This window comes from Nelumbo lutea, chromosome 1 (assembly GCF_056320005.1).
Source record: "Nelumbo lutea isolate HS-2025 chromosome 1, American lotus-T2T, whole genome shotgun sequence".
NCBI classification, from domain to species: domain Eukaryota; kingdom Viridiplantae; phylum Streptophyta; class Magnoliopsida; order Proteales; family Nelumbonaceae; genus Nelumbo; species Nelumbo lutea.
The window spans coordinates 23,914,851-23,927,397 of record NC_142684.1 but is presented as its reverse complement, the minus strand read 5'-3'; the positions used below and the strand labels follow the sequence as shown (position 1 = coordinate 23,927,397).

The window sequence follows — 12,547 nt, the reverse complement described above, 5'->3', positions numbered from 1 at the left end:
TTGTGAATTAGTGTGGCTAAGAAACCTTCTATAGGAAGTAGGGTACAACATCAACACTCCAATGAAGCTCTATTGTGATAATCAGGTTGCAGTTCATATTTCCTCTAATCCGGTGTTTCATGAAAGAACCAAGCACATTGAAGTTGAGTGCCACTTTGTAAGGGAGAAGGTGCTGAATGGAGAACTAGACACTATACATGTTAATACAGGAAATCAGTGGGCTGACATATTTACAAAAGGCTTGAGTCGGGGAAGAGTGGACTACATATGTAACAAGTTGGTGAGTATATCATATACTCCCAGCTTGAGGGGGAGTGTTAGTGTAGGGGTATTTCTGTCTTTTTACCTAGATTAATGTTGCTGATCTGTAGTGTTGTGTTGGAACCAGTGCTCCTAACTTAAATAAGGGCATATATGTCTTTTCAATCAGTTTTAATAATATAAGTTTTGTTTGGCCGACTGGGAGAAGGTGAGGTTGACACTTCCAGTTCGAACCAGAATTTCCCGCTCTCTTTCTCTCTTTCTTCCACTTTTCTACCTCTTTCTACCTAACCGATCTCAGACAGATAGCGGCAGGCCGAATCATAACACCCATCTATTATAGGAGATGGTGAACAAATTACAGAACCCATGAATATATTTTGTGATAATAAGCATTTGTCCATATTACAATCTGTAGAAATACATAGGCTACTGTCTTATGTTACTAAAGAGGTGTAAAGTTGTAATTTTTTTTTGAACACATAAGTATAAATGCAAGAGGGTGGGCTCTCTTTCTATATTCTTGTTATTATAATAGCACACTTTAATGTTCTCTTGAGTCTATTTGGTTTGTCTAAGATGGTATCAGAGCTGTAGATGAGATCCAAGAGCCTGGTGTCTTTTAGGAGTTTGATTTCAGCAAGAAGGGGTTGAGTTCCTTAGAAGGGGTGATCTAAGGGTATTGGCTGTTGGTGTAGGGGTTCTCACTCCTTAAATCAAGAATGATTTAAAGTACTTTTTGAATATGGTAAGAGAACCAATCTGTGGTGATTTCTATTTGTCCTATATTTTCTTTTCTGGTGAGAATTGGGAAAAATCAGATTTAGGTTTTCTTATCATAGGAGACAGCAAGAAGATGTTGGCTATTTGGGATCAATTGGGGGCCTGGGGATAATCCAAATCTTTTTTATCTACTACTAGAAGTTGAAATCAGATTTTTTTGAGGCAGGTGGATATTTGGTGATTCTTTTTTAATTTTTCTTCACTGTATTTTACTTCCATTTCAGTTTCTTATATTTTTTAGAGTTTGTTGTATGTTATTTTTTGGTTGATTGCTCTTAGGGCCTGATTTCCTTGGTTTGGACTTGGTGCAAGTTGATTAAAAATGGCCTAAGATTCCTTCTCATCACTATCTACCACCACTTTCTTTTCTAGGCAGTCTCTAACCTAGGGATGATCATGGGCCGGGCCTGAGATGGGCTTAGCTGCTGTTATAAGGTCTACAGCTTTGGCCTGGGCTCAGCTTAGCTCAGGTTCTGAGCATAAAACATATGCCTGTGCCAGGGCCTGGTTCTGGGTCTATGACTTTTTATGTATAAAACTTTAAATATATAATATTTTATATTATATATCGTATGCATGTAAATTACTTCTTTTTACTCATAAGTACTTGGCTCTCTTCTAGCAATATGACTATGTAGATCAACTAGATCATTGCCATCTAGACCTGGTCCCAACTATATGGGGTTTCCATGTGAATCAACTGGATAAAGGGGAAACATATTTCTATATATTGAATTAAGTTACATACATTCATTTTCGAAGCTTTCTTAAGTTGCTCCTTTTCATCTTTTTGGAAAATTTAATGTAGTTTCGCTGATATTACACAAGTTTTGAGTGTTCTGGATAAACCATTTCCAGCTCTAGTTATTTGGTGGACATTTATCCTTTTTTAGTTGTTTATTGTGATTTAATTTCATTTTACAACATTGATGTCTTAGGTTGTGGACCTTACACATTTTGGTCGAATAAGAGGTACATTCTTCCACACTGGACTCTCTATAGTTGTACTAATGGTTTTTGAGTTTCTTTTATGAATGCTATGCCTAAGGTTATCAGTTAACCATATATGTCATATATCATGCATGAAACTACCATTTTTACCAAAACAATAATCTCTATGAGGGCATTGTAAGGAAGGAATTGCAAGATTATTGTGTATATCTCCAGATCAAAAGTAAGCATACTTAATTTGTTTTTATTTGACATGTCCTAATAAAATAAGAAATGCTGAAGTCATACAATTATTAATAGCTCCAAGATTTGTTTGTGGGTTAGTCTGATGTAGGACAGGGGGGGTCCTACTAATTTAGGTTATAGTGATGGGCTTTGTGGGGTGAATGAGGGGCTGTAGGTGATTAGAGATGAAGAATATGGATGAAAAAGCAAGTAGAGTGCTTATTCTTCACGAAAGAACGAGAAAAAAATTAGAAGAGACAGGTGAACTCTTGTTTTCTGGCACTACGAGGGAAGTGGTTGTGGCGGTGGCTTGTGGAGAGAGAGAGACCTTGGCATGAGGTGGTGGGTAGTATTCATGGTTGCTCAGAAAATGGGTGGGATACTAGAGTATCTCAGCGGGCAACCTTGGCAACACCGTGGAAAGCTATTCATGGCATTCTTCCTCAGTTTCCTGGTTTTGTTAGATATGATGTTTGCAATGGTAACTCTGTCCTCTTTTGGGAGGATACTTGGTTGGAGAGGCTCCTTTGAAGGACCTTTTCCCTTCTCTATTCTCCGTTTCAAGGTATAAAAAGGATTTTATGTCAAAAGTTTTCTCCCCTATGATAAATCCGTTGGCACCAAATTGGGATTTTGGGTTTCGTAGAGGCTTAAGGGAAGAGGAAATTCTGTGTCTAACAAATTTTCTAAGCCTACTTGATACAGTGTCTGGACCCCTCTGAATCTGATAAACAGATTTGGAGACCCTGGCCGAATGGGTCTTTCTCATGGGCTTCTTTTATCAAATCCCTTACTTAGTCTACCCCCAAACAGCCTTTCCCTCTTAAGGAGATCTGGTGCAGGCCCGTTCCCCCTAAGGTCATGACTTTTGCTGGGAAGTGTATTATAGGAAAATAAACACATTGGATATTCTATTAAAAAGAAGACTTTTTCTCTGTCTCTCACCTTTTTGGTGTATTCTTTGCAGGTCACATGGTGAGGACTGTAACCATTTACTAATATCTTGTTCATTTACTGTAAAGTTATGGGAGTGGCTCTTCTCTTTGTTTGGGTGTAGGTTACTTAGGCCAGCTGATGCAAGTTTGATTTTTGATCCTTCTTTCTTCCTTTGGCATCATAGAAGAGGAAGAATTATGTGGAGGTGTGCAAGAGCAATGCTGATTTGGTCAGTGTGGGAAGAGAGAAATGCTAGAATTTTTCAAGAGAATGAGAGAAGCTTAGAAGAGCTGAAGGAGTGCATTCTAAATAGGGTGATCTTGTGGCTAAAATCAATGGAACTATTTCACCAATTCTCATTTAATGATATTTGGAGGAATTGGTTAGCAGTGGCAAATTATTCATCCTTAAAGACTAGAGTATGGGTTGGGAACCCCCTCCTGGAAGCTTCTTGAAGCTAAATTTTGATGGTAGCAGTCTTGGTAATCCAGGCCTGTCAGGGGTGCGAAGGGTACTGAGGAATGAGTATGGGAATTTGATTCTTATTTACTCGGGTCCCATAAGAGTTGGAAACTCTACTAGGGCGGAACTTCTAGCTGCTATCCCGGGAGTACAACTAGCAGTGCAGATAGGTGTGGAACACTTGCTAATAGAAGGGGACTCCAAGGTGGTAGTGGGTTGGCTACAAAACCCAGACTCTATAGTTTGGTGCTTTAAGAATGAAATTAAAAAATTCAATTAGCTGACAAGGAGTTTGACAGTGAGAATACAATGGATGGGGAGATCAGAAAATGCTATGGCTGATGTCTTGCAAAGCAAGGGGTAAAAACAGGGAAAGATTGTATTGAGATCAATTGTAGACTGAAACTGTTTTCTATCCTTTGCTTTATTCTTTCTATTAGGAGAGGACGCAGCTTGCGCCTCTCCATGGGAACCTTGTAACTGCATTAATCTTCTATTTATCGAAAATAAAAACCAGAATTCACTAAACCAATCTTTATTTCATAAAATCACTCTTCTTTAATTCCAATTATAATGATTCTATTTATAGACTCAGCTTAATAAACTCAGATGTTCCTTTACAGACTTGAATTTTGACTAGGAAACTGATCCAAACAACTTCTAGTTACTTCACAGTGAAGACAATCCATAAGTAACCCATTAAGACACTTACAGACTCCAACTCCTAAACAGCTCCACTAAAACTTTCCCAATCCCACTGAAACTAATTTAATTTAAAAATATCAGAAATTACTAAAATTAGGAAACCATGAGTTTATTAGAAGTAGTAATTACGATAATTACTATAAATAATAAGTCCAAGAATTACCATAAATAGTAATTTCAAAATCACATAAACCAAGTAGACCCCACTTTTAGTTTTTCCAGTTCTTCTCCCATAAATTTCCTTCAAGATGAGAATGAGGCCACAAGTCATTTTCAGACCATTTTTTCTTTCTCTTCAGATCTATCAGCTTCTTTTTGGGTTTCCAAAGAGGCTCAAACTGATCTAACCAAGTGAATGCTGCTTCATCGTAGTCTTTCGATTTTCTTTTTCTTAATTCACTTACATAGTTGTTCTTTTCTATTGGTTACATAATTAGTCATCTATATGTTGTTGGGTCTACCCAAAATTACAAAGAAGCCCAGAAAAGTTGTTGCCTCATGCGGTCATGCCCCTTACATAGCAAAGGAATCAGCCATCTCATTTGCGGTCCTTCTAACCCACTTGAATTTAGCATCTATGCCTTTTGAAATACTTTCCACTTCCCTAAAAGCATGTATAAGAGGTCACGGGATATATCTGTTATAAATTTCCCATGAGATAATTAGCTTTGAATCCCCTTCCACCTCCACCTGTCTAGAACCCAGTTGTTTTGCTAATCGAAGGCCTTGCAACAAAGCTAACAGCTCAGCTTTCAGAGAACTCCCTAAACCATTAGTCCCTGAATATAAGAGCATGATTCTGCTTTCAGAGTTCCTGAATACACCTATTCCTTCCATACCCGGATTTCCAAATGAACTTCCATCAAAGTTCAGCTTACTATGTTGTCTTTTGGAGATTTCCAAACCACCCTTATCTTGTCTTTTTTCTAGAGGATTGTGCCACCTCAGTCCAAGCTCTTACTATATCATTGACGGTGAAGATCTGAAATCTTTCCAATTACAGATAGGGGCATTTGTGAAGAAATATCCACTCTTCATATTTGTCAAGGCACTAAATTGAGGTTGGGTGATAGGGGAGCATATTGTTGTAAAGGAGGCTAGTATATGATTATATATAAAATACTTGATTGAACAAAATCCAATCTGAAAGAGAGTGATGCCTTGCATAAAAACTGTTAGACAGTTTTGTATGCCCTTAGCTTCAATCAAATTGATGTACTTCATGAGTTTATTGTAAATGAATAAAAGTGCATATTTGATTCATGTTCCCTTTGGTATGTTTCTGTGTAATACCTTTAAACTGGACACTTATTGAGACTTGTGTTAGTTTAGAATGTTCACAGCCAGTGGGTCGGTCTGGGGAGACCTATCCTGACAAGGCTGACACTGTGGTGCCACCAAGTCGGTTGGGGTGGCTTGTCTCAACTACTGGGGTGAGACCCTAGGCACATACAGTGTGGGATTAATTGAATCTTTGAATTGAACCAGATTTCCAGTATTGCCCTGGACCTTAGAGATTGATGGGCAAAACTGGAAAGTTACACCCGACCCCTAGACTCGATTATGATACTGCACTAGGTGTTGGATCGGGCTGTCTTTGATGTACCAATCAGTGACATCCTTAGCGGGGGTCAAAACCTGGGTATGTTGGGACAATCTGAGAATTCATCTGAGTGGGTGATCATAGTGACAGGATCAGCCCCTTTGTCGGACAAAGGTAATGATCGGGGATGCACTCTCACTGTTGGAAACCAAGACTGCCGGCAGCCGATTTCAACCGTTGAAATTTGTTTTGCAAAGTATATTTTATATGAGATATAAAAGTATATACGTTATGATTTCTAAAATGTTTGCAAAAAGGTTTTAATTCCTGGGATCCATATAAGTGGAGAGTGCAACACTGTTCCATGCAGCCGAGGGAGAGGTCCTCTCTTGTCGGGCAGTGTATGATCATTAAGGGCTGAGAGGTTAAGTGTAAGACCATTGAGGATAATACCTGATGGGCTAATCTTGCATCTGTCCACAGTCCTTGGGTGTTACAAGGTGGCTTGGCCCAGGTCTGAATGTGATTCAGATCTAGAAACCTCCTAATGGGATTAGGATAAAGCTAATCTAATCTGCAGATAAGATAAGGGTGTATCCTTATCACTAGAAGAGAAGGCTGATCCAAATATGATTTGGATAAGCACCTCCTAATGGGATTAGGAGCTGATCTTTTCAAGTTAACAAAAGGAAGGAGGGGGCGGCAGCATTGAGAGAGACCAACAAGAAACACATCAGATCCTCTTTAGTGCTGAAATCAAGAAGAGAGAATTCTGCAGCTTGCGAATACTCTCTTGCTGCCTCCCTGCTCTTGTCGCCCTGTTTGCCAGTTCGATCTCCAGTTGTGGGAGAAGTCAAGATTGGATATTGACATCAGTTCTTTGAGAAAGGATTGAGAAGGAAGCTGTGCTCACGTACCATTCTACTGATTCTTGCGAAGGACAGAGTTCTTGGGGAAGAGCACTGCTGATTCTGCTCCATCCTGCACTACGCCATCTTCAGTGGGAGCAGTCTTTGGATCCTTCCTTGGGCGTGAACACCTTCGTTGGGAGATATTACTTCTCCGTATTAGGTATTATTCTCTCCCATTCCTTTTGGTTCAGATCTGGTTCAGTTTAAGGTTCAAGATTTATCCTTGAAAATATGATTTTCTAAATAGGGAATGTGATTCCCTGTTGAAGGGAGAGGAAAAATTTTTGAAATTCGCCCCTTATTCCGCATTCTTTGGGCATCCATGTGATGGATCTCTCATCTCTTCAGTGGTATCAGAGCCCAGGTTCAAATCTTGAACCATTCTGTTTCAGATCTGAACCTGCGCAATCAGGGAGAAGGCGTTCTACCCAATTTGCGTAGATTTGGTTTTTGGGAAATTTGTTCCCAAAACAAATGGGCAAATAATCTGAAATTAATTTTAAATAAATCTGATTATTATTTAGAATTGTTCTTTATAATTTTCTTGATTTATGGGCTGTTCGTACAAGAGGAGATCGAATTCTTGGTTTGCGCAGGGAACCTGCGATTTTGCAGTTCTTGATTTATTTTGGGTCTGTAAATAATTTTTTTTTTTTTATTTTCTAGACTCAATGTATAGGTATTCGATCTGATGTAATTATTAATAGAAATAGGATTTCTATTTATTTTTATTTTGGATCGAAGATGGCGTCGCAGAGAAGGAGATTTCGCAGATGAGAGAAATGCTATCTGCGATTTGCAGTTTGTGAAATTGCATTTGTGATCTAACCTCTGTTTTGCAGGAAGGATTGTGCAAACAGCCCTGATTGACTGATTCTTGTTTTTCCTTTTATCAGTATTTAATTTCAGATTATTTTCTTGAATTAAGGATTTAATTAAAAATCAAACCCTAGACCAATTCGAACTAAGATTGGTTCAAAACTGTTTGGACCAATTCTAGGGTTTAATCAAGGCTGAAAGTCAGCCCTAATTTCCCACTAATGGGCCTAAGGATTGATATTTAATTAAATGGTTAATTCGGCACAGCCTGTAAAGGCCCAGTTTTAAATAGTTAAAACTGCAAAAGCCCATTTTAAAGGATAAAGCTATATGGGCCGAACTGGGTAACCCTAATTCAGCCCATATACCTAGATAATATTAATGGTTAATATTATGGAATTTTAACGGGCTTCCAATGGGCCTTACAGATAATTAATTGATTGGATCAATTTATCCCTGCATGTGATGGATGTGTGATGTGCTGCGTACATGGTCCATAAGTACTTGGCCCATGCTCATTCGACAGTGGCTCTTGCGCACACCATGGCTGAATGCACATCATTGCCATGGTGTCCCTTTTGGTCATTGGATGACTTTCCTCAATGGTTGGCCCCACACCTCATCAAGAGGTTGCGTGCGGAACCTTAGCCGATTCAAGGCCCACCGAAATCTGGCTTTATGAAAGTCAGTGGGAGCCATTTTGGTTTGACCTAAATCAAACTAGGGCGTAATTTTGTTCCCTCCAGCTAATATGAGTGCATGTGATAGGGAGATTCATATGATGAACTCTCTAAAGGCCTTTCATCATTAGCATGAGGATGGGTCCTTCAGTAATGAGGAAACACACCAGAAAATTGGCTATCCATTTGCTGTTGGGCTTGTTTGAGTGTTTCATAAGATGATAGGGGCGTCATAGACCGATGTGGGAGGGGCTTCACCAGAAAATGGGAACTCTCTCACGGTACCTTGGCGTTCACGAATATGATGGGTAAGTACTCACTGGACAGAAAGGTTTACCTGAAAACGGCTCTGAACCTTGTCTGACAGAGGTTAAAGGGAAAACTCATATGATGAGTGGATATGATCCTTCACAGAAAGGTGGTGGGGTTATGCAGCTGAAACAGTTGGCTCCATGCACCCTATGTGATTTCCCACATTTCCAGAGACAACCCGTAGTCTCCGTCACTGAGAAAGGAGGGAAATCTCAGAGACGAATAAATGGAAATGAATCGTAGATTAAAATCCATATCTATGAAATGAACATGAATGAAATTAGGTTGTGGGCTGATGTTTGCTCTTTTATCAAAAAATGGCAAACGGATCTTTTGCAAAACTGCTTGATGACAACAAGTTGAAGGGCCCAAACTATGCTGACTGGTACAGGAAGCTTATGCTGGTCCTATCTTCTGAAAAGCTGGACAAAGTGGCAAAGAATCCTGCCACAGAGCGTCCGGGTGATAGGGCTTCTAAGGCCTCGAAGGAGAGACTATCAAGAATGGGAGGAGAAAAACTCCCTTGCCCGGTGTTACATCATTGCCTCCTTAGACAACCCGATACAGAGGCAGTTCGATCAGATCGAACTTGCCAAAGACATATTGGACAATCTCAGGACAATGTTTGAAGAGCAGAATCGTTCTACTCGACAAAAGGTCTTGAAACAGTTCATGACCGCACAAATGTCCAAGGGTCAACAAGTTCACGACCATTGTCTTCGGATGATGGGGTACATCAACGAACTGGAGGCTCTTGGATCCGGGCTGGACCTTGCAACCCAGATAGATGCTATCCTTAACTCTTTGCCTCCTTCCTTTAATCCGTTCATCATGAACTATAACATGAACAAGCTGAATGTCAACTTACAAGAGTTCAACAATATGTTGCAAAGAGCTGAAGAACTGATTAGAAAGGATGAGCTTGTAGCCATGCTTGTTGAAGCTGGCAAGACAGGCAAGAGAAAGAGGAAGGCAAAGAAGCCTCAGAAGAAAGCCACTAAGAGCAAGAAGCAGAAGAAAGACAAAGCATCGGATGCCTGTCACTTCTGCAAGAAGACCGGCCACTAGAAAAGGAACTGTCCTGCCTACCTGGAATCCAAGAAAGGTAACTTCGAAACTTGTGTTATAGAAACCAATTTGTTGGTAGTTTCTGCATCCTGGTGTATTGACTCCGGGGCTTCAACTCATGCTTGTAACTCATAGCAGGGGTTCAAGGTAAGCAGAAGGCTGAGTGAAGGAGAAGTCACACTCTACTTAGGGACTACTGTAACTGTTGCAGCCGGGGCCATAGGAACCGTGGAGTTAATTTTTAGAGAATGAACAAATGTACTGAAAGACTGTCTTTATGTGCAAATTTTAAGGAGAAATTTGATTTCTGTCTCAAAACTGTGTGCAGATGGTTATTCTGTCTTCTTTAGTAATGCGATTACTATTAAAAGAAACAACAGATTCATCGCATACGGGGAACTGGAGAACGGTCTCTATGTTCTACATCATTCTCTAGAAACTAACATAACCGAAACTACGTCGGCTGAAATCCCTAAGAAGAGAGCTCGTGATACAGTTAATCCCACGTGTCTGTGGCATTATCGACTTGGCCACATTGGTTTTGACCGAATCACAAGGTTGGTAAAGGATGGTCCTTTGGATTTTCTAACTGTAGAAGATCTTCCCACTTGTGAGCCTTGCCTACAAGGCAAGACGACGAAACGGCCATTTAACGGTAAGATTGAAAGATGTACGGGCACACTTGACTTAATACATACTGATGTATGTGGTCCCCTGAGTGTTAGGATACGAAATCAACACGTGTATTTCATCGCCTTCACAGATGATTTTTCACGATACGGTTACGTGTACTTAATGAGACACAAGTCTGAATCCTTTGAAAAGTTCAAAGAGTTCAGACAAGAGGCCGAGAAACAGTTAGGGAGAGAAATTAAGGCCCTTCGATCAGATCGAGGTGGCGAGTATCTCTCTGACGAATTCAGGGACTACTTAAAGGACAATGGGATAGTATCACAATTAACTCCTCCTGCTACACCACAACTTAACGGTGTTTCGGAGAGGAGGAATAGGACCTTATTGGATATGGTCCGGTCGCTTCTCATACACTCAAAGTTACCCACATCCTTTTGGGGTTACGCATTAGAGACTGCGATTTATGTGCTGAATCGGGTTCCAACCAAATCGGTTCCGAATACTCCATATGAACTTTGGATCGGAAAGAAACCAAGTGTCAGACACTTGAAGATTTGGGGTTGTCCAACACACGTTAAAAGAACGAGTGCAGACAAGTTGGAATCCAAGACCAACCGTTGCCTATTTGTAGGCTACCCAAAAGGCTCTGTAGGTTACCTATTCTATGACCCAAGTGAGTAGAAAGTGTTCTACAGTCGTAATGCGCAATTCTTGGAAACTGACTATATCCTGGACACCCATCGTCAGGAAGTTGTTCTTGATGAGGAGAGCTCAGGAGCAGTGGGAGATGTCCCACAAGTTCCAGGTAGTGGCCAACTTAGTAGATCCACTCGGGTATCTAGGCCACCAGTCCGTTATGGTTATGACTAGGATAGTTACCTGGTGGAAACCTTGACTAGTGAGGAGGATCCCGTGACTTACACGGAAGCTATGTTGGACATAGATTCCCAGAAGTGGGTGGAGGCCATGAGAGCAGAGATGGACTCAATGGAGACAAATGGAGTTTGGACTCTAGTAGATCCGCCCTCTGGGGTAAAAGCAGTCGGTTGCAAATGGATTTACAAGAGGAAGAAGGGCCCCGATGGTAAGGTTGAGACCTTCAAGGCTCGTCTGGTGGCGAAAGGGTACACTCAGAAAGAGAGCATCGATTATGAGGAAACCTTTTCTCCTGTGGCCATGCTTAAATCCATTAGGATCCTGCTAGCTGTAGCAGCATACCATGATTATGAGATTTGGCAAATGGATGTCAAAATTGCATTCCTGAATGGAGATCTTACTGAAGATATCTATATGCAGCAGCCGCAAGGCTTCATTGCTGCAGGTCAGGAAAACATGGTATGTAAACTTAATAGATCCATTTATGGACTTAAGCAAGCTTCTAGAAGTTGGAACATCCGTTTTGACTCTGCCGTAGGGAGCATCACGTATGCCATGCTGTGCACTCGTCGTGACATAGCTCAGGTAGTGAGTGTAGTAAGCAGAATTCAGGCCAACCCAGGGCAGGAGCATTGGACTGCTGTGAAAAACATACTTAAGTACCTTCGAAGGACAAAAGAGTTTTGTCTAGTATTTGACGGTAACTCACTACAGATCCAAGGGTATACAGATGCCGATTTCCAGTCAGACTCAGATGATAGAAAGTCTACATTTGGATATGTTTTCATGATAGGATCGTGTGTTGTTTCCTGAATGTCAGCAAACAGGGGTCCTAAGTTGCAAATTAATAGTCCACAACCCAAGCCGAGCGCATTGCCGTGAGGCTGCCTTATGAATGAAGGTGTTCATTCATGAATTTGGAATTCAGCACATCACCCATTCCATTGTTGTATAACACTGGACCTACGGGAGGATGATAGTAAGAGGTAGCATCAGCGGAGAATGTGGTAGACCCATTGACTAAGCCATTGACACAGAAAGTATTTATGAAACACATGGAAAGTATGGGACTCTGGCTAGTACCTGATTGGACCTAAGTGCAAGTGGGAGCTGTTAGACAGTTTTGTATGCCCTTAGCTTCAATCAAATTGATGTACTTTATGAATTTATTGTAAATGAATAAAAGTGCATATTTGATTCATGTTCCCTTGGTATGTTTCTGTGTAATACCCTTAAACTGGACACTTATTGAGACTCGTGTTAGTTTAGAATGTTCACAGCTAGTGGGTCGGTCTGGGGAGATCTATCCTGACAAGGCTGACACTGTGGTGCCACCAAGTCGGTTGGGGTGGCTTGTCTCAGCTACCGGGGTGAGACCCTAG

General features: G+C 40.7%; 1 protein-coding gene across 1 annotated transcript in view; it reads left to right on the top strand.

The window, feature by feature from the left end:
• Nucleotides 1–12,547, top strand: part of LOC148873965 (Glycine cleavage T-protein family) — a 78,092-nt gene that overhangs the window by 22,640 nt on the left and 42,905 nt on the right. Inside the window, exon 3 of the mRNA XM_088965489.1 lies at nucleotides 1,983–2,016. Coding sequence (XP_088821615.1) covers nucleotides 1,983–2,016 — 34 coding nt within the window. The remainder of the gene's footprint in view (nucleotides 1–1,982; nucleotides 2,017–12,547) is intronic.